The sequence below is a fragment of the Zingiber officinale genome, chromosome 7B (assembly GCF_018446385.1).
Source record: "Zingiber officinale cultivar Zhangliang chromosome 7B, Zo_v1.1, whole genome shotgun sequence".
In the NCBI taxonomy this organism is placed as follows: Eukaryota; Viridiplantae; Streptophyta; class Magnoliopsida; order Zingiberales; family Zingiberaceae; genus Zingiber; species Zingiber officinale.
In genome coordinates this window covers 2,362,041-2,382,490 of record NC_055999.1, presented here as the reverse complement: position 1 = coordinate 2,382,490, position 20,450 = coordinate 2,362,041, and the positions used below count along the sequence as shown (strand labels likewise).

General features: G+C 38.6%; 3 protein-coding genes across 4 annotated transcripts; 1 reads left to right on the top strand and 2 right to left on the bottom strand.

Moving 5' to 3' along the window:
- The first annotated feature begins 1,845 nt into the window (after window positions 1-1,845).
- On the top strand, window positions 1,846-5,647 carry LOC122003484 (probable proline transporter 2). Its single transcript, XM_042558594.1, has 8 exons — window positions 1,846-2,134; window positions 2,386-2,610; window positions 4,060-4,154; window positions 4,260-4,446; window positions 4,531-4,655; window positions 4,736-4,951; window positions 5,032-5,262; window positions 5,331-5,647. The coding sequence occupies exons 1-8, from the start codon at window positions 1,876-1,878 to the stop codon at window positions 5,478-5,480; spliced, it is 1,488 nt and encodes a 495-aa protein (XP_042414528.1). The 5' UTR covers window positions 1,846-1,875; the 3' UTR covers window positions 5,481-5,647.
- Window positions 5,648-8,406: 2,759 nt separating this feature from the next.
- Window positions 8,407-11,209, bottom strand: LOC122005015 (probable adenylate kinase 7, mitochondrial). Its single transcript, XM_042559911.1, has 4 exons — window positions 10,776-11,209; window positions 10,106-10,246; window positions 9,449-9,700; window positions 8,407-8,818 (listed from the first exon to the last, which is right to left on the bottom strand). Exons 1-4 carry the CDS (start codon window positions 11,121-11,123, stop codon window positions 8,666-8,668), a joined length of 894 nt encoding a protein of 297 aa, XP_042415845.1. The 5' UTR covers window positions 11,124-11,209; the 3' UTR covers window positions 8,407-8,665.
- Window positions 11,210-11,895: 686 nt separating this feature from the next.
- LOC122005013 (2,3-dimethylmalate lyase-like) lies at window positions 11,896-20,319 on the bottom strand. Of its 2 annotated transcripts, none has more exons than XM_042559909.1 (8): window positions 19,919-20,319; window positions 18,701-18,912; window positions 18,050-18,331; window positions 16,595-16,717; window positions 13,011-13,158; window positions 12,700-12,944; window positions 12,327-12,363; window positions 11,896-12,241 (listed from the first exon to the last, which is right to left on the bottom strand). In XM_042559909.1, the coding sequence occupies exons 1-8, from the start codon at window positions 20,280-20,282 to the stop codon at window positions 12,114-12,116; spliced, it is 1,539 nt and encodes a 512-aa protein (XP_042415843.1). In that variant the 5' UTR covers window positions 20,283-20,319; the 3' UTR covers window positions 11,896-12,113. The 2 variants fall into 2 exon arrangements, with proteins under 2 accessions (XP_042415843.1, XP_042415844.1); XM_042559910.1 differs by having other exon boundaries at window positions 12,700-12,938.
- Between the last annotated feature and the right edge of the window lie 131 nt (window positions 20,320-20,450).

The following is a 20,450-nucleotide window of genomic DNA, read 5'->3' as shown; positions in this document are numbered from 1 at the left end:
CTTCACTTCATTATCTTCTGGGATGGTTTACCTTATCAATCAAGTCCTATGATTCCTTGGAAAGTCATTGAATAATACTAAAAAGAAAAATAAAGTGAAATGTTACCTCTGGCTCCAAAGTGAATCAATCTGCTCTTGCCGTCTCAATCCATTGTGTTTCCAATATGGTTGAAACTTATCTTCTTTCTTGCTAAGCCAAAATGTACTTTAAACAAAGTTAGAATAATTAGAAGAAGAAAAACAATTGAATGACTATGATCGGATAAACCTACTTTTCCAACTCCAAATAATCCATATGAGGCATACAAGAAAAGCGAAAGCTAACTGTTCTGCCAAATTACTATGATTAAGCTTTATTTGTTGGATCATCATTCCCCAGTTCCAAATCAAGAAACTAAATTCCCAGAAAAATTGCTAGGAAAGAAAACAATCCAGTAATTTGCTTCAGTTGTAGAAGAGTCTAATTTTCGTGTTTCTTGTTTCTCTCTACGACCTGCAGCCATGTTCTGTTCATGAGGCCCCCCGACGAGCCCCTTTGGCTTCTTAGCAAGACTTGGTGCCAACTGACGGGCATTCGGCCCTGGGCTTTTGGTTTTCCCCAAACTATGAATCCCAAACTTGGTAAAGGGAACCATGAGCTCTGATGCATCCGACCAGATAAAGGACTAGAGAATAGAGAATGGTTCTTGATATAAAGATGGGTCCTCCAAAAATCCGATCAAAGTAGAGAAGATTAATTGACGTGGAGATCAAAGTTAAGTAGAGAATGGTTCCTGATACAGTGATAAAGATGAGTCCTCCAAAAATCCAATCAAAATAGAGAAGATTAATTGACGTGGAGATAAAAGTCAAGGTGTCAAAGTCATATGGTCAGACGAATCTGAAACTGCTGACCCAGTTAGGTCGAGTGGGCCTCATAGTGTCGGCCAGACATGAAGGGTCAACCGGACTAACCAAGCGACCTTTCTTCACAACTTGCAGATGAGGTTTGAAGCTAAGTACTAATTTACCCAACCCATCTTCCTATCCGATCGGACTTAAGGGTTGATTGGACATATTGCACCTTCTTGACAAAATGAAAGGCCGAGTGAAGAATGAATTGTTAACTACATTTTGTAAGACTGAGCTGACGAACTACCGACCGAGTGGCGGCCGGTCGGCTTACAACGGGACTCATATACTTATCATGTTATACTCTTTTAAAAGTTTATGTTATAAAAGATAAAGAATATTTTGCCGGTAAATTATACTCAAATTATACTCTAAAAACTTTCAACTTGCCAAATTACAAAGATTTACACGCTCGTTTAAGACAATGTGTCAGAAGCACTTTATAACCTGTCCTTTCTCAGAAAAGTTTTGAAAAACATGCTAACGCTTTAAGATGCATGCATAACGCAACAGTAACAATATAAAAGATGTCTCCATCATATGGATATATGTGATGTTTCATATTTTACACTCCCTTTGCGTTCTCAGTATTTTCTCTAATCACTAATTTAAACGTCGGAGGATCAACACAGAGACTCTTTTCTTGACCTGATACTAACGCTTTTTGTATTACAAGATAACACGAAGTCTCCATCCAATCAACAGCAAAGCACACCCAGGGCATCACCTTCATCAATTTCGGACCGGATTAGTTCCAACCCCATTGAACTCTTAAAATGTTGTATGAAGGTAGGCCTTGAGGATCGCCGCGTCCCCCCTGCACTTCTATAACGAATGGATTTATCAAGATCCTCTGTTTTAAAGCAAAGCGGTGACATGCAAACCTACCCAATGATTAAGGTTGCTATTGATTGGTCGATCATGCCATGACCATGCCCCGCACTTGTGCTCTAACCAATCCACTCACCAATCAACTCTATTTAAATGGCACACCATTTCCATAAGTTTCCGAGGACTAAAACGAGTGCTCAAGACCTGCCTATTTATACTCACACCAGCAGGACGCAGAGAAACAAAGAGACAGAGGAAGATCAGGCAGTAAAGATGGAAGGAGGTGAAGGTCCAACAGAGTTGAAGGAGAGGAGTAATGGAGTGGAAGCACTCAGTCTGGAGTCAGGCGAAGCTCCTGAACAAAGTCAGCAGCAGAAGCATGCCGTCACCTCAGCTCATACTGTCGATAAAGGTCATCGAATTCAAAAGATTCATCTTCTTTTCCTCTAATCTCTTGTATTTCTCTTCCTTTTTTTGGCCTTTTTAACTGATCACAAACTTGGAGCTCTGAATTGAACTAAAGGATTCCTTCCCCAATCTCTGGTCATGCTCCAAGCGTGCTGATGTTTGTCCTCTGCACAAACTAAAACAACGCAGTCAACCTTAATTAATTAATCGTTTCTGAATTAATGATGGATTAATTAATTAACAATTATGTGGCAGACTCGTGGCAGCAAGTGGGGGTGATGCTTGTGACATCATTCAACTGCGCCTACGTGTTGAGCTTCTCCAACCTCATGCTGGTGCCACTGGGATGGGCATGGGGGATGACGTGTCTCGTTGTGGTCGCAGCCTTTACCTACTACGCTAACTGGCTCCTCGCCGGACTCCACGTCATCGACGGCCGGCGTTTCATCAGATACAGAGATCTCATGGGCTACACCTTCGGTACTCTCTTTTTAGGCTTCTCGAGGTGTTAAATGGTATTATAATGTCTATTTAATACCTTTTTAATATTTTTTTTTTAAATTATAAAATTTTTAATATTATTTAAAAAAGTAATAAAGGGGATGAATAAGTAGATGATGTGATACATAAATAATGAGTGTTAAAGTTAAAAGGGATGTGAGTGAAAAAAATATATTGTTAGAGCATTTGTAACACGACGTTAATGTCGCGTTATAACGTAACTGTGCATTTAACATCACGTTACAGATGCAGCGTTGACGTTTAAGGTTTTGAATGCGTTCAAGCTTTGCATGGGATGGGCCACCCTAACCCACTCCATGTGTATAATTTTTTAATTTTTTTAAAATATAAATTATAAAATTAAAAATTAAATAAAACAGTTATATTTTTAAAAGTAATATTATTATTAAAAATAATAATAATAATTTAAATATTTTAAAACATATTTAAAATATATTTATTTAATATGATATAATTTTAAGATCGTTGAGTGGATTGTGAGATTTATAAATAATGAGTGTTAATGTTAAAAGGTATGTGGTTGAAAAAATGATGTTATAATAAGTATGTGACAGTGGACCCTATATTTTATGATGAGATGGTGGATATTATAATATTATAGTATTATGGATACTTTTATAATAAGTATGTGATATGGGTCTCATATTTTTTAATGAGATGATAAATTTTATAATGAATTAGTATTACGGATACTCTTAAATCTATTACTTTTGCGTTTACAATTCATGCTATCGAATTAAATATTTTATAAAAAGAATAATTTAATATTCATCTTGATAGAAATCTTCTATGATCTTCTAGATGGATCATCAAGTGCGAAATGGAGAAGCCTCACTGCCAGTGGCCTCTCAGTTCTCTTGGCGAAAAGTCAAGTGAAGAATAAAAAAGAGCTTATCTCTTCTTCGTGGCTTTTTCGTTTAACGATCCAACGCCATTCACTCCAATTTTTTTTTCTTTTACTTGGAATTCTCCAATAGAGTTCTTTCTACTCGTCAACGTGAGAACGTCATAAGGCTTCACGTTTGTCTTTAACTGGCCAAAGATGACCACTATGTTGTATCTTTGTGGGCAAAGCATGGAGAAGTGTGTTCAATAGAAAAGAATCTTGCCAAAGCATGACACCTATGGATTCTCATCGCAACCATTAAATGGCAGTCGGTGCATATTTATGATGCATGACCTGTGAAACACATGAAATTTAGCCATTGGACATTTCCCAAGGACCAAAGGATTTATCATCCTTGGAGAAAAGTCAAAAGTCGCTTTAAAAATGAAATTGCAGTTCTTTGTTAATAGAAAGCAGTGTGGACTCTTGTTCACCATTATCTTTTTTTTTTGTTAAAAAATAAGTAGGATTAACCCAGTGAATAAATTTCACCATTTTGACTAATTTTTCACTTTTTGTAGGGAATAGAATGTATTATCTGACATACTTTTTGCAATTCACAACCTTGCTTCTTGGGAACATGGGTTTTATTCTTCTAGGAGGAAGAGCTTTGAAGGTATTTCTGAGTTCCTTAGGATTGGTTTTTCTTATGAACTTTGAATGATATCTGTATGCATGATCTTCAGATAAGAAAACCGCTAAACATAAAACTTTTCACCAGGAGATCAATTCAGAATGCAGCAACTCGCCCTTGAGGCTTCAATACTACATTGCAGTGACTGGCATTGTTTACTTCATCTTTGCATACTTTGTCCCCACAATGTCAGCCATGAGAAACTGGCTGGCAACATCCGCAATCCTTACCATAATCTACGATGTGATTCTCATTGTCATCCTAGTTAAAGATGGTACAATTTTCCTCTTCTCGCATGCCATCCATCTATTCCAATACCAGACATCTCACTGATCTAATTGCTTGCAATCCAATGAAGGAAGAGCAAACAAAACTAAGGATTACAACATCCCCGGAAGTCGAATAGAGAAAGTCTTCAATGCCTTTGGTGCAGTTGCTGCAATTCTAGTTTGCAACACTTCAGGTTTGTTGCCTGAGATCCAGGTGAGGAACAATTCAATTCATATAAAATAGCTTTTTCTTTTCTTTTTTTTTCTTGCTCATAATTTCTCATTCAACTACAGTCGACTTTGCGCAAACCGGTAGTTTCAAACATGAGAAAGGCTTTGACAATGCAATTCACCATTGGCCTCATCGTCTATTACGGCATCAGCATAGCTGGATACTGGGCTTATGGCTCTGCTGTTTCAGAATACCTTCCCTACCAGTTGAGTGGACCTAAATGGGCAAATATCCTAATCAATTTAACAGCCTTTTTGCAAAGTACAGTTTCTCAGCATGTAAGTTCTCGTCCACATGACTCAATTCATTCTGTTTGTGATCATTGCTAATGCACCTGGCTCCCTGTCCACGATTGCAGATGTTTTGTGCACCTATTCATGAGGCTCTCGACACCAAATTCCAAAAGCTAGATGAAGGGATGTTCTCCAGAACCAACCTCCAACTGCGGTTCCTTTTGCGAGCATTGGTCTTTGGGCTAAACACATTCGTCACTGCTATGTTTCCCTTCATGGGGGATTTTGTGAACCTCTTTGGGTCTTTTACACTTTTCCCGCTTACTTTCGTGTTCCCCTGCATGGTTTTCCTCAAGGTAGGTGATCAGATCGTTAGCTGCTCTTTTCTCGCAAGGGGAATTCTGAAGAAATTTTCATGTCGCAGGTCAGAGCAAAATCTGCTAAAAGAGAAGAGAAGGCGTGGCATTGGGCCAACATCATTTTGTTTTTGCTTCTGGCGATTGTAACGACAGCTGCTGCAGTGCGCTCGATCGTACACAATGCCAGGGTTTATCATTTCTTTGCTGATACATGACCACTACACTTGTTGTACAAGTCTTTATAATTATATCAAATATATAGATACTGATAACAGTTGCAGTCTGTACTAGCATGTGTGCTTACATTGAAAAGAAAAATTCTACTCCAATATTTATTTACCTTCAAGAGGTAATTTCATAATACAGACATTGCGTTTTTTCATATGAATTTAGTGGTTAGTGCATGATGTGTTGTCATAATGGAATATATGATTTAAATCTTGGTAAAATTTAGGTAAATACCTCCCTTATGTGTTAGTAACTATTCCAAAGACTAGTAGTTGTTTGTGATTTACCTCCTCCGTATTGGTCCTGGTACGGATTGACAGGAGCGCTGGGGTGAATGTATTTGCCTTTTGCCACAATGATACAGACATTGCATTCTTTTGGATGGGTCTAGTGGCTAGCGCATGAGGTGTTGTCATCATAAGGTCTGGGGTTCGAATCTCAGTAAAGTCGAGGTAAATGTCTCCCTTATGTACTAGTCACTATTTCAAAAATTAGTAGCCGCTCGTATTTACCTCCTCCGTGTTGATCCTGAGACGGATTGGTGGGGACGCTGGAGACGAACGTATTCATCTTTTTGCCACCATAATAGAGACATTGCGTCGAATTGAGAGGAAGCTAGGGATAGTTTGGCTCTAGCAATGTGTCATTTATTTAACCTTGCTGCATAAATATAGAGAGATTCTTGTACTGCCAACTTTATTTCTGGTGGTTTAGCTGATTTCTTCTGTAACTGTGGAAGAATTGGAAAAATGCCTCTCTCTTTTTCTTCTGAAGGAACTCAACGATTCTCTTGAATAATTTGCAAGTGAACATATTTTAAGAAATCAATTAAAGTTAAATAAATAACTCAGATAGAGATGATAAGGTCTGCTGTAACTTCCACCATCCAAAGGAAGCTTTATGTTGCTTGTCTTCTTCTGCGACACCACTTTGCTTAGATCTCTGTCTCCCCCAGTAGCCTGCTTTTGCTGCAAACTAAGATTCCTCATCTTATGTTTTGATCAACTACAAGTTTGGTATTAAAAAAAAAAACAAAAGAAAAAGAAAAGAAATAGCCGAAATTGTTTTTTTTTTCTTCTTCAGTAATGGAATTAGGACATTGATTCATAGCATGAGCAAGGAGTAGAAGCAACAGCAATTATTAGAGGATTTCTTCATGATCAATCAACTTGCTGATCATTGACCAGGCCTAAGTCTCTTGTGGCTGAATTGTGAGTCGCCTGCAGGAGAAGCCTCCGCTGGCCTGGCGAAGGAGAGGGAGAGCTCGGAGTAGACGTCAACGACACGGCGGATGTTGTCGTTGAGCTCCCTGATCAATCCCGCATTGCGGCTGAGGTTTCCGGGGATCTTCGACTCATGGTTCTGGTTGATCTCATTGATGAGCAGCCTGTTCTGGTCCAAGAGGCTCTGCACTTGCACAAAGCTCCTCTGGAACCTCTGCACCACTACTCTATTTTCCACTTGTTCTCCATTTCCAACAAGTTGTCGATCCATTTTTTGCTGATCCTGTCGGACATTACAAATTAATTCATGATGCCATGTTAATACTGAGAGAGATAGGACAGAAGGAAAACAAAATCTTCATTATGGTCGCCTAGAATTAAAAAGCTGGTGCATTTCAGAAATCAAACACAGATATGAAGACAACCTAATGAGGTTTAAGAGCAACATAGCAAACAAGAAAGCCAAATCAAAAACTAGACAAATAATGAGGTTTTAACGTTAGATTCTTCATAATCTTAACAAGTTACAGGAGAAAAGAAAACAGAGGAAGTGCGAAGTCTGATTTCTCTTTCATCAAGCATACCTTGGAAATGGGAAATTGCAACCAGAGAAGGGAAAAGGATTGGATATGGGATTAAGGAAATCTGGGAGATTGTGTGTATCGGTTAGAGAGAATCTACATTTATGTAATTATATATAGAGCAGATGGTCCTCATACCAAAGGAGAAAAGGCACAGTTATGCCACGGAGAAGTCTTAGATTTTGTTTGGTTGGTCTTGTCACCTTCGTACACCTAAGCATTCCACCTCACAGACATGGAAATCTAGTGCTAAAATTCTATTATTAATCAAAATCTGTCAAACTAGAACAATATAATTATATTCCTTTAAAGATGAGGGATATGAATATCTATGCATTGGAGGCTTGGATGATAAAGACCAAAGATTCTGAGGATATCATAAATCTTACTCGCCTCATATAAGAGCATCACATGTGCATTCCATGATCTGATTTCAATTGAGGGGAAGATATCAAAGTTTAATTGTTCTGGTCTTCACTTTATACCACCTCTCTTGATTCGCAATTTCCAGTTTAAGGTTCCCTGCTGATGCTTAGATCTGTACATAGAATTAAAAGGAGGAAGGCCAGCAAATATAGCCATTAATTTAAAGAGAAGGTAGGTAGGTCATAAAAGGCATAATGAAGTGGAAGAGGAGGTACATGGATTCAGCTAATAATATTGTTAATCCCATAACTTGTGCTTATCCTGTTGTTTAAGTCACTAGGGTTAAGATAATAACGTATATATTATAAACCCCTTTTCATGTTGCTTTATGAAATTTAAGTTGCCTCTTAACTTTTCCTATTATTTTCAGGGTCATGCATGGATTGGATGGCATGGGGTAGTAAAAGAGAGTGTAGCGTACTTGAGCCCAGCGATTCTGGTCAGCTTCAGGAAAAATGTACAGCTTTCCCTCAATTTGCTTGGAAAAAAGATGGTAAATCTTCTAGAAAACATGAGGTTGAAGTTTGCTTGTTGAAATTAATTTAGTCGAGAAAATTTTGTTATTAAATTGTAAATTTATTATTTACGATATATTTTCACAAAGCGATAGATGCCAACAGCACGAGAATTGTTTCAGCCTCGAACAAAAACAAGACCGCATCCAGTAATTCCCATGGCAGATCTTAACGAACAAACAAAAGTTGCATCCACATTTTCAGTTAGCAACAGCCGTAGGCATTACAAAGATACCGACGATACCGTATCGAACAAGAGAAAATAAGAAAGTCTGGCTTTCTCGACAGAAACTACATTTCTCGGGCGACATTACAATGCATGCATCTACAAAACTGCATCGTTACACGATAGAGACACTCAAACTCTTGCTAAAAACCATGCCACCAGTATGAATCTTAGTGTTATTATATCTTTTTGGTGGTAAGTTCATACTGTGAGCTTCTGGGAAGGAGAGGCATTGTCCATATGCTGCAGATTTAGTGCAGCCAAAAGCCCCTGCCAGGTTTGGCCTGGGCTACCAATCACTTGGACATCCAAAAGTTTCTTCTGCTTCCTATAGTAGTCTTCCAACTGATGGATCTGTTTAAGATGATGAATGTAAAGCAAATAGTGTGTGAAGTTATCAAGAGGGTAGGGATTCCAAAAAAAAAAATCCAGTTAAAAGTTTTTGAAACCGTCAAGAATTACACATTCAAAGACCATACCATAGTACTAAAAGAATGCACAAACCACACATTATTCAACTATATCAAACAGATAACTCCAAGAAAGCCATAAACTAATCTAATAAAACCAATTTAGCTTCATAAAATTTTAATGGTTTTTGTTTGAGGTGAAATTTACCATTATATTCTATTGGTCATTAAACAGATAGGACTAATGAAGAAAACACAAGGGATATTTTCATGAAAGATGTACAATATGGCATCAGCATCAAGAAACTCATCCTAAGTGGAAGTAATTAAAATATGGTTGCACTATTATCTGTTTTGACCACGTTCAGTTTTAAAAGTCCTAATGTGAAACTCTAGCTTATAATCATTGATGAATGGATGTCCAACAATTCTCCCTAAAGGGATGCCTTGAGACAAAAGAAATTTGAGGGGATATTAAACAAATTGCCAACTCATCCCCAAGCATCAAAGTTCACACACAGATTAACACAAATAAATAAATAAACAAAAGTGGCATAGGGAAATTTGGAAATACCTGCTGGGTGTAGACAAGAGATTTCTCTATTCTGTGATTATTCATATCTACTGCAGAAGATGAGTTAAGTTGAACATGGCATGTACATGTATCCAAGCATGGATTTTTGCGTGTTGATTCCAATTTGATAGCATCAGATGTCTTCCCACAGTGTGAACAAATATCAGCACCGAAGTGTTTCTTCACAAAGCAGTCTTGAACACATTTTAAGTTTACTACCAGATCAATATCAGCTATTTGATCAAGGATCTCCTGCAAAAAAACAAAAGAAATACTGTAATGATGTATTACAAGAAAATGCCACATAAATACATAAGCTGTCAGTCTTGAGTTCTGCCAGAAATAAAAACACATACCATGTATAAACACATACCATAACTAAACTTGGAAGACAACAATTTGGAATGAATTAAAAAATCATAGTGCAGGCAACTTAAAATCAAGAAATTTAAAAATATACTAAAACAAGAATGAAAATCTACCTTTTCACATTAACGCATTGTATAATAAATCAAGTGTATATTTCCATACGTCCATGTATAAAAACCCATAAAGTGGCAAAATGTAGCAGATTATACATAAACAAAAAGAGACACAATCCAAGGCAATCAAACAAAAAATTCAAGGAAATGTAAGACCAAAGCAACTTTGACTTACAGCTTGCGTCCTTGTTCGAGGGATTCCATCGAGAATGAATCCAGAATCACCCCTCTGGTATCCATCCTCAAGTCTTTTTGATAATATCCCGAATATAATCTCTTCTGGCACTAGTTTTCCATCATTCATGGCATTCACAATCTGCAGAACACCATATTGAATAATTAAGATAATAAAATCTTCAAGATGAGGGGAAAAACAATTGTAACAATACAACTAGTAATCTGTTCGAACACTCTCATCATCAAATTACAGATTCAGTAACTTATGTTATTATAATTCATGGACCCTGACCTCAAAGGAATATTAGGATCATTTACTCAAATACAGATAAATCTTCATTGCGCAAACCATAGAGCGGAATAGTGGCAGTAATGTAGACAAGATGCCGAAATTACCCCATGTGGCTACAAGACAAGCAACGAAACGACTCAGGAGCGCTACCATGGGTACACCTTTCCCAGTTCAATGACAAGAAAAATGAAGCCACCAACAAGAATACCAGCAAATGGGGTAATCGAGTCCAACGAAGTTTTGTTAAAGGTTAAAGACATGACATAAAATATAATTTTTAAAAGATAATTGGAAAAAATGGAATCAAGAATCGAAAAAAAATTTGAAGATTTTGAGCGAAATTGACATACAATGAACGAATTAGAAGAAGTGATACCATCTTGTAGAGGGAGGAATTAGGATGCAGCTCCTGGCGGACGAGTGAACCCATGGAGATATAAGGCACGTCGAGTAGCTTCGCCACGCGCGTCGCGTACCCGCTCCTCTGCACCCCGGGGATCCCCATGAACACCCACTGCAACCCCCTAGTGCGCCTTTCCCTACACGTTTCCGCTGCCACCATGGAAGCGTGCCGACCAAGCTCCTCCTCCTCCTCCTCCCACTCCGTCCAGTAGTCCATCTCCGCCAACGCCGCGGCGGCGAAGGACCGGCGATGAGACGGGGTCGGGAAGATCCTACGGGCGAGGGATCCGGCGGCATCACCCAAGCGACTAATTCCTGCCATGGAGGCCGAGATGATCGTCGATTGGGTCAAGCGAAGTGGAAGGAAGGGTTTTACCACGCTCTCTTCTCCGAAAGGGGAGCAGCTTTAAACGGAGGCGGAAGGGTTCTTCCGGGACGTGTGGAAGGTAAGGCGATTTTACCTTAGAGCCCTTGACTCATTAGAAAACCACAAAAATGCCATTATACCCATAACCTATTACACGGGGTCCTTATGGCCGGGTGGGCCCCTACACCTTCGCTAGTTCCAGTGACAACGAAAAGTAACACTGAAAAATGAATTTGACTACAATTGAATTATCAAAATTCTTATTAATTATTATAATTATGATTATCATATTTATAATATTATACACAATAAATTTATATAAATAACTTGTATATAATACAGTTATTCGAACGTCGATCGATGACATTTGCCAACATGTTACAAATTGATCTCTCATTAATCAATTATAAGTGGATTAGAACGTGCTTAAAAATAATTCTTCAATCATGAAATATTATCACATAAAATTTTAAAATTTAAAGTCAAAACTCGACTAAATATTTTTTTAATTTATCTGATGAATGAATGAGACTAAATGAATGATCTCTAAAATTAATCAATTTAAAAACTTAAAAACTAAATTAAAAAAATAGTTAAAAAATAAGAAAATATTACCTCTCAGCTGATGGATTGCTTGTATTCTTTATATTAACATCAATTTGGTCGAGAAAACATTTTAAACAGGTTTTATATATATATATATATAAAGAATGCTTTGCAACTTCAATTAGGAAGCTACTAATTTTCCCATTACACCAGAATTCATAAAGTAAAATTTACTGAATAATATGTCTTTACCGTTCTCACCATTCTTCACGACTATGAAATGGATCAAAATCCACTGTTAATTTAAGGAACATACTGCCTATTAAACGATTGACGTTAAAAAACTTCCTAAAGTGATTTGAGGCTATGGGAAAGTAGCGCTAAAACGCAGACACGTGTTCATTCCACCAACACTTGAATCCTCTCTCCCATGGCATCATTGAGATCGAGCAATATTTTACCACTATCGGCGCCGCCATCAACTGAAGCATCCTCCAACTTTTGCATGATATCGACACCTCCCAAGCCTACCGAATGGAACACAAACTTCATTATTAATTTCAGTAAATCTGATAACCTTTCCTACGTAACTAGTTGTCAAGATTTAAACACCTGGTATAACTCTTGTCAAACCTTCCAAGAAACCAGCCTGTAACCAAATGACAAAGTATTCGATCAGAGCTAGTCTTGTAAAATATATTTGATGCATCTTTCTCTTATAATTTCATCTAAACTTTTCCATAGACGTTGAACACAATGATTTGGAAGTGGAAATGGACATGTAAATGTGCATTTGCAATTTCAGCATGCTATGCTTGCAATTAAGCAGACTAACTTCTAGGGGCAATACCTAGTGAGACAAAAATGAGTAAGAATCATCCACTTAAATAAATATCTGCCAATACATGTTTTAGCCAACTAGAAATGACAAACAATTTGCATGGAGTGGAAGTTAGATATCATTAATGATAAAAGAAGAAATTACCGGTATTCTGACATCAAGCTTCTCGAGTCCATCTCTCCCAGTAATCTTCAATCTAAATGTACGGGACAATATTCTGGACTGACGATTCCTTGAATCATCTGAACTGTAATTATCATAGACATATGGAGTTACCACTTCAACAACTGGTTCATTGAAATTGTCTGTTCTTTGGCTTTGCTCAGGTGTTACTTGAGCTGTCGGCTCAGTGCTATAAGCAGTGGTAGTTCGAGGCGAATATTCTGTACCTAAGAAACAGAATCAGATGGTTCTTACGAAAAATAGGATACATGAATTTGAAGTTCAGTGCTGACCGCTTTGATAGGATGGATGAACAGGATTTATATATCTCTTTTCTTCTTCATAGTAGTTGTTGAATCCCAGTGTATCTTTAATTTCATCAAATGATGGCAAGCTTCCAGGAGGAGGAACTCGCCCACTTTTTATAGCAGCAAGTGCATCCTTCACATTAATTTGCTCAATGGTTAAAGAATAGAAAACAGCACATTAAGTTGTCAAGTTACGTTTGTTCCAACTATCAAGGCCAACTAAATGAATCTTCTGAAGAATACGGTTTAAGACTCATATTCATAAATTTAGACAAGTTATGACATTGGTTGTGTATGCCTCATGCAACCTCAATCATATTCATCTGGGTTTGGGATCAAAATAGGTGGTTCTAAATTAAGAGAGCTTGATGGAGATAAAACAAACATATAACTGGCTGAAAATAGCAAAAGTATATTTGTAGTTAAGTATCCCTCTTGTGAGAGTAATTTGATGTTTCAATTTTTGGGTACAATGAGCTATAAAAGGGTAGTAATTAGATTTGGGTAGTTTATTGTGGTTTAAACATATTAACTGTTTTTATATCAAAAATAATTTAAAATATCCACCATGAAACTAGGATTAAAGTTAGAGGTGTCAATGTGTTATACCTAGGCTCAAGGTGGCACGACTTGGGTTAGTGCTGACCTCAGCCTAACATAGGCATATGCCTGACGACCTAAGTTGACTTAACGAGTGGGAAAAATATTTTAGAATCTTTAATGATTTACACAATTTAAAAGTCACATGATCCTAAAAAGTACATATGAACACAAACACATTAATTAATAAGTATGCAATCTAATCTATGTTAGGATCCTTTGTACGGCTAGAGAGGGGGGGGGGGGGGGGGGAATAACCGACCCCAAATCGCTCGCGTTTCTTTCTACAAACTAGGGTTAGCGCAGCGGAAAATACAACAAAGAAACGAAAGAGAAGAAAACCAAACCTTAACACAAGGATGTAACGAGGTTCGGAGATTAGGGCTGCTACTCCTCGGCGTGTCCGTAAGGTGGACGAGCCCTGTCAATCCGTCGGTGGATGAATCCCCGGAAACCCGGCTAATAAATACTCCTTATGGGTGGAGAAACCTCGCCACAGTCTTTTGCAACAGCAAACAAAGGAGTACAACAATAGAGACAACAAACAAAAACAACAGAAATTGTAAAACACTTGCTTGCCTCTTGTTGTCGACTGGAACCTTGATGAAGCAGCAGCTTCTCAGATTAAAACCGGCAGGAAACTCACGCAGAGCTTCAGCATGGGAGCTCAGGAAAGCTCAAGAGCACACCAGCCAGAAGAGAAGAGGAAGGAGTCAAGCTGCAGCCCTCGACCCCTTTATACCGCGAAGAATGAAGAAACTAGCCGCGTCGCGGCTAGAACTCGATCGGTGCGTGGACCGATCGGGAAGAAGCTCGCTCGCCCCGATCGGTCCATGGACGATCAGCAACATCCTGATCGGTCCGGATCGATCGGGAAGAAGCGAAAGCCCCGATCGGTCCATGGACCGATCAGAACTCTGATCGGTCCGTAGACCGATCAGCCTTCTCTTCTCCGCTAGTTTGCCACCGATCTCCTTCTCGGACCGATCGATAACCATCGTAGCATATCGATCGGTCACCGATCGGTCACCGGACCGATCGATGGAAGTTCTGGATCGGTCTGGTGATCAAACTTCTCAGCCCTAAACCTAAGGCTTCCTCACCAACATCCGGTCAACCTTGACCTGTTGGTACATCATGCCTAGCATCCGGTCACTCCCTTGACCTGCTAGCACTCCCCGCTAAGTGTCCGGTCAATCCCTTTGACCCACTTAGACTTTTCCACACCAGATGTCCGATCATCCCTGATCCATCTGGATTTTCCTCTTCGGGCCAAGTATCCGATCACTCCCTTGACCTACTTGGATTTTCCAACACCAGAAGTCCGATCATCCCTGATCCATCTGGATTTTCCCTTGCCTGGCTTCACTCACCAGGATTTCCACACTGCCTAACATCCCAGTTAGGACTTTCTCACTGCCTGGTTTCACTCACCAGGACTTTCCAACTGCCTAACATCCCAGTTAGGGCTTTCCCATTGCCTGGCTTCACTCACCAGGACTTTCCAACTGCCTAACATCCCAGTTAGGACTTTCTCACTGCCTGGCTTCACTCACCAGGACTTTCCAACTGCCTAACATCCCAGTTAGGACTTTCCCATTGCCTAACATCTCAGTTAGGACTTTTCCTCGTGCCAAGCTCCCTGCTTGGACTTCTCCGTGCCAAGTCTCCATACTTGGACTTTTCCAGTGCCAAGTCTCCATACTTGGACTTTTCCCGTGTCAAGTCTCCATACTTGGACTTTTCGCGTGCCAAGCTCCCTGCTTGGACTTTTCCAGTGCCAAGTTTCCATACTTGACTTTTCAGGTCAACCAGGTCAACCTTGACCTAGGGTTGCACCAATAATCTCCCAACCATCTATTCTTGTCTCACATCAAGAATACAACTCTTCCACGAGTGTCAAACATCAAAATACAACTCAATTAGGTCAACCTTCAACCTTAACCTAAGGTTGCACCAACCATCTTCCTAAGTCAAACATCAAAATACAACTCGAGTCAAGTCAACTCGAGTCAGGTCAACCAGGTCAACCTTGACCTAAGGTTGCACCAACAATCTCTACCTGTCTAACACTAGTATGTGCTCCACATTGTCCAGTGTTAAATTAATAAATATTGTTGTGGATGTGCATGATCTATGGAATTGGATGTTATAATCATGGGAAATAGCTAACATTTGACATACTTTAAAGGGCTTAACCTCATCAGGCAGCAAGCAAAGGAACATGCCATCAACAAAGACATAAACTGCCTCCTCATGGCCACAATATGGTTATCTTCAATTCAACTCCAAGGGGTGGGAAAACAACATGCCGCAGATCGAAAGCTTGGATATAATACCCACAATGCTGATGAGATTTAAGGATAATGAGATGTAGCCTGATGCAATCAAAGGCTCCGTTGCAATTGTAGGTCAACAGCCACCATATGATTCTTCAACGTCCTCACATAGTAGATGATGCATTCATATCCTCGTCAGTGCTTACTTAGCGCTAGTTGAATAGTAGAGATGAAAAATGAGTGCAGATTAAGAGAATGACAAAAAGATGAGAGAATGAGGAGGTTAGGGTACCTATAAAAGATCTTTAGAATTGTTTAATATCTGTTCCAAATTATTTTAATAATAAAAGACAAGCATGTTGATATTTTGTGTAAAAGCAGGGTGGAGTGTCATGGGGATTTGTAGTTACAAGTGGTTTGGGTTGAATTGTGCCCGGCATTTGGTCTGCCTCAGCTAGTGGGTTGTACCCAACCCAGCCAATGTCCTAAATTGAAGTCCAACATGTGTCCGTGTTGTGATTAGCTCATAGTTGCCACAGCCCATGCCATTTGACACCTCTAATTAAACTATACAGCACATTTCTATTATGATGAAAAGCACGATGTTAAGAAAAAAGATGCTTATTGTTAGCAAATTTTGAAATACCAGAAAGAATTAAACACCAGACTATTTGCATCTCAAAAAAGTACCTCCATTGCTCGGATTGAAACACCAATCAAAGATAATGGGTAGCTCACAATTTTGAAACCGAGCTGCTCAAGTTCAATAGGATTCAATATAGGAGTTTTCCCTCCCCCTTCAAGCATGTTGGCCTGAAAACCAATGAAGATTATTTTAGCTAGCCATTCAAGCCCTCCTAAAAAAGATTCAAGATTATTAGAAACTAGTAGCAATTCATGTGCTTCCTAAGAAGGCTTGAAGATTACTCTAGAAACTAGTAGCCTAAAATTAAATTAACGAATTCTTCTATAGAAAATTCAGCAGAGATCCTGCAAACCAAACAGGAGGAATAAAAATGAGCAGAATTGTCCTGAAAATTCTATCATGAATATAGTAATATTATTTACAAAACTAAATTCAGTTTCAAATGAAATCATAGATATAGGTACAAGAAATCACATGAGGGTGTGAGGATGATGTTGTTCCATTTACCTTTTTTACATTTCAATGTGTTCAAGACATTTAGGGGCAAATAAATGTTTAGAAAATGTAACAGCGAGGAAGGACATTTTCACAAGTATATTAAGAAAACACGGTGCAAAAAAAATTCAATTTTAACAATCAGTTCACAACAGCATAAAGAATACCCTTAAGGAGAGATTTCATTAGAAGTGAAGATTAGTGGTAGATTTTAATTAACAATATAACATTAAAAGATACCATATTCACAAAGGCCGCCATCAACTTCAGACCTGCGAACCATTGTTGGATAGGTTACATAAAAAGAATCTAACTGAATGATTAAACTTCAATTCACTGCTACGGTATATGGGGTTTCTTTGAGAAGTTTCATTCTCCTACAATATAGAAAGGATTTCCCAGATAATTCAGAATTCAATAGTTGTCTCTAAGTGGTGCCTACATAAGTAAAAGTTTATTTTGACTTGTTTTACTCCTAGTCATTTAGATTTAGAAAATAATATACACTTACTGTATGCAAGGCTGATACAAATTTAAACGATCAGAGGTGTTTGAAAACAGACAAATTAAGTTATAAAACAGAAACCACCTCTATTATGTTCACAAGATGGATTTAGCTTTGATTCTTAGGCTGATAAAGCATCAGGTTTTTTTAGACAAGCAAAGAGAATCTATAGTAAAGAAAAAAAAGGACAAGCTACAAGTAAAAAGCCACCATCTAAATGTGATAAAAACAAATCAAGTAATATCATAGCCATCAAAAATAAATCCTAATAATTTGAAGTCTTCATGCTAGGGTAAAAGGATTTTAACATTCTGCAAATGAGTGGACAATTAGATGAAGATATAATCTAACGACATGTGGGAAACATAGCATAGTGCTCTCTCATAAATAAGCCTACATGCACATGCAACTTATACTACAAACATGCCCATTTTTCTTCACAAACAACCACAAGTTTCTCATACTCAGATGGTATTGCAGGCATTGCACATAGTATTACCATTTTCGGAAGTAAAGGAGATATGTCACACAAAGCCTTCATCTCCTCCCTAGAAGCCAGTGCATCAATAAACAATACATCAGCTCCAATATCAGCAAAGGCTCTTGATCTCCTTAGTGATTCCTCTAAAGATACAGCTTGGCGAGAATCAGTCCGTGCTACTATAACAATATCAGATCCACTCTCTCTTCGTGCATCAATAGCTGCTTTTATGCGCATAACTGCTTCCTCTCTAGAGACTACTTTCCTTCCACGAGTATGGCCACAGGCTTTTGGTGATACCTTAAAATTATCATATATCAAGAGATGGCAAGACAATAATATATGTATTTAACTACTTAACTATAAAAATTATCATTTTCCTGAAGTGAAAAAGAAGTAACTGATGATAGAAACAATATTTCTGGGATTATAACACCCTAAAGGAAAATGGATTAGAGAGCTATCAAAACTGAACTGATATTTGGAGATATAAAGGTGTCTCATATAATGAACAATGACATAGTATGTTTTACGTTTGAATTACTTGGACTGCTACTGCCATCAAAATAACTAACAAAATTCTCATTTTCATGGGCAATTCCTAGAGAAATAAAAAGAAATTGTCTTGAATCACTATTATGTCTCGGAAGTATGAAGCCGAAAATATACCTGGTCTTCAATAATTATTCCTGCAAAGCCAGCTTGAATAAATCCTTTCACCGTTCTTTTAACATTCATAGCATTGCCATAACCATTGTCTCCATCGCCAATCACAGGAATAGATACAGCTTCAGTGATTTGACGTCCTTGATCAACCATTTCCCCATAAGATATAAGACCAACATCAGGCAATCCCAAACGAGCAGCTGAAACTGAAAAACCTGACAAATGCACAACACACAATGAAACAGTGTAGTTAACACTAATGATGTTCTTGTTCAAATCCAATTCCACAAATAACTACACTGTCCTTTGAGAAAATTTAACTTAACAAATAAATGATGCTATGCGTCTTCACAAGATGTATACAAATAGACCATGATAAGCAAACAGATGGAACAACTACAGCATTCCAGAAATATTGGGCAAGAATTGTATCATAGTCTCATAGAATAAAATTATTTAAGAAAAACAGAAAAGGTCATCATTAATTAGATTAACCAAGCAAGGAAGGCATATTTACAACTACTATACTAAACTTGCTTAACATAAACTTAATAATCAAGACTCAATTTTCTGATTGGCTTGAAAATGCTTGGAAAAGGATTCTTGGAGCAGAAAATCAGTAAATGGTTGTACTATAAGGAGCAATGAGAATAAATTGCTTCACTTCTAAGCAGATGAACAATTAAAGACGTAATGCATGAGCCTAGAACAAAAGGCTCAAAACCATATTACATTATGAGTTATAAAATTTTCCTCGAAATAAAATTGAGAATAGTATTCAGAAATCAGTATGAGAAAGCAATATCAAACACCACCGCTAAGGTCTTATAGTGCATTGGGCTACCAAGCTTGGATACAACTTGATAATAAAATCCGTACATGATATCTATATATGACGTGAAGGAGACAGAATAAAATACAAATACGATAACACTGACAGGAATCAAGCACCTCTATCAAATAAACACGAAATGGATTTATGATTTACCGATACACGGAACTATGACGGGGCAACATAAAAAGGATGCTTTAGAACTTGAGCTAGCAGGAGGTGGCGAGGTCTAATATTTTTAAGAGGTTCATCCAAGAAAACGAGTTTTAGAACAATACATGCTCAACGATCTAGAGCTGCAACAATGAATCTAAAACATCAAAACAGAGAAGTTAAACGGGAAGATCAATCTAGAAAAAGATCAAGGAAGCCCCGGAACAGACACATACCGCTCATAAAACAGAATTGGAACCCTGCCCGATGCACAAGCCTGGCGCTGAGGGCATCGAAGCAAGCTGGGCCCTGGTGGATTCCGGGAGTCTCAAGGATCCTCCGGAGCTCCTTCGCCGCGGAATCTCCGGCGGAGGCGCGGACGACCACCGCGGCGCGCGTCGTGCGGCTGCGAACGGAGGGCCCTCGGAGTGGAGGCGACGCGAAGGGCAATGGCTGCTGTGGAGTTGGAGCCCTCGAGCTCAGCCATGGAGAAACGAGCCAGGGAGAGGAATGGCGAGACTGGATCGAAGAACAAAGCAGGGTGGGTGGAGGCGGCTGGGAAGGGAGGAGAAGGGACGGGAGACCCATAAGCGAGCTCATGCGCTTAGTGCCACCGACCTGGAACTTGAAATCCCACGGGGCCAAGTCACGACCCAGGCAACGAACCCTTTTCTAATTTTACCCAATTGATTTTTATTATTATCCTTTATCTTTACATATTTTCAAGTTGCTAGTTAAGGCTATTAATGTTAGGGATATATATGGGCG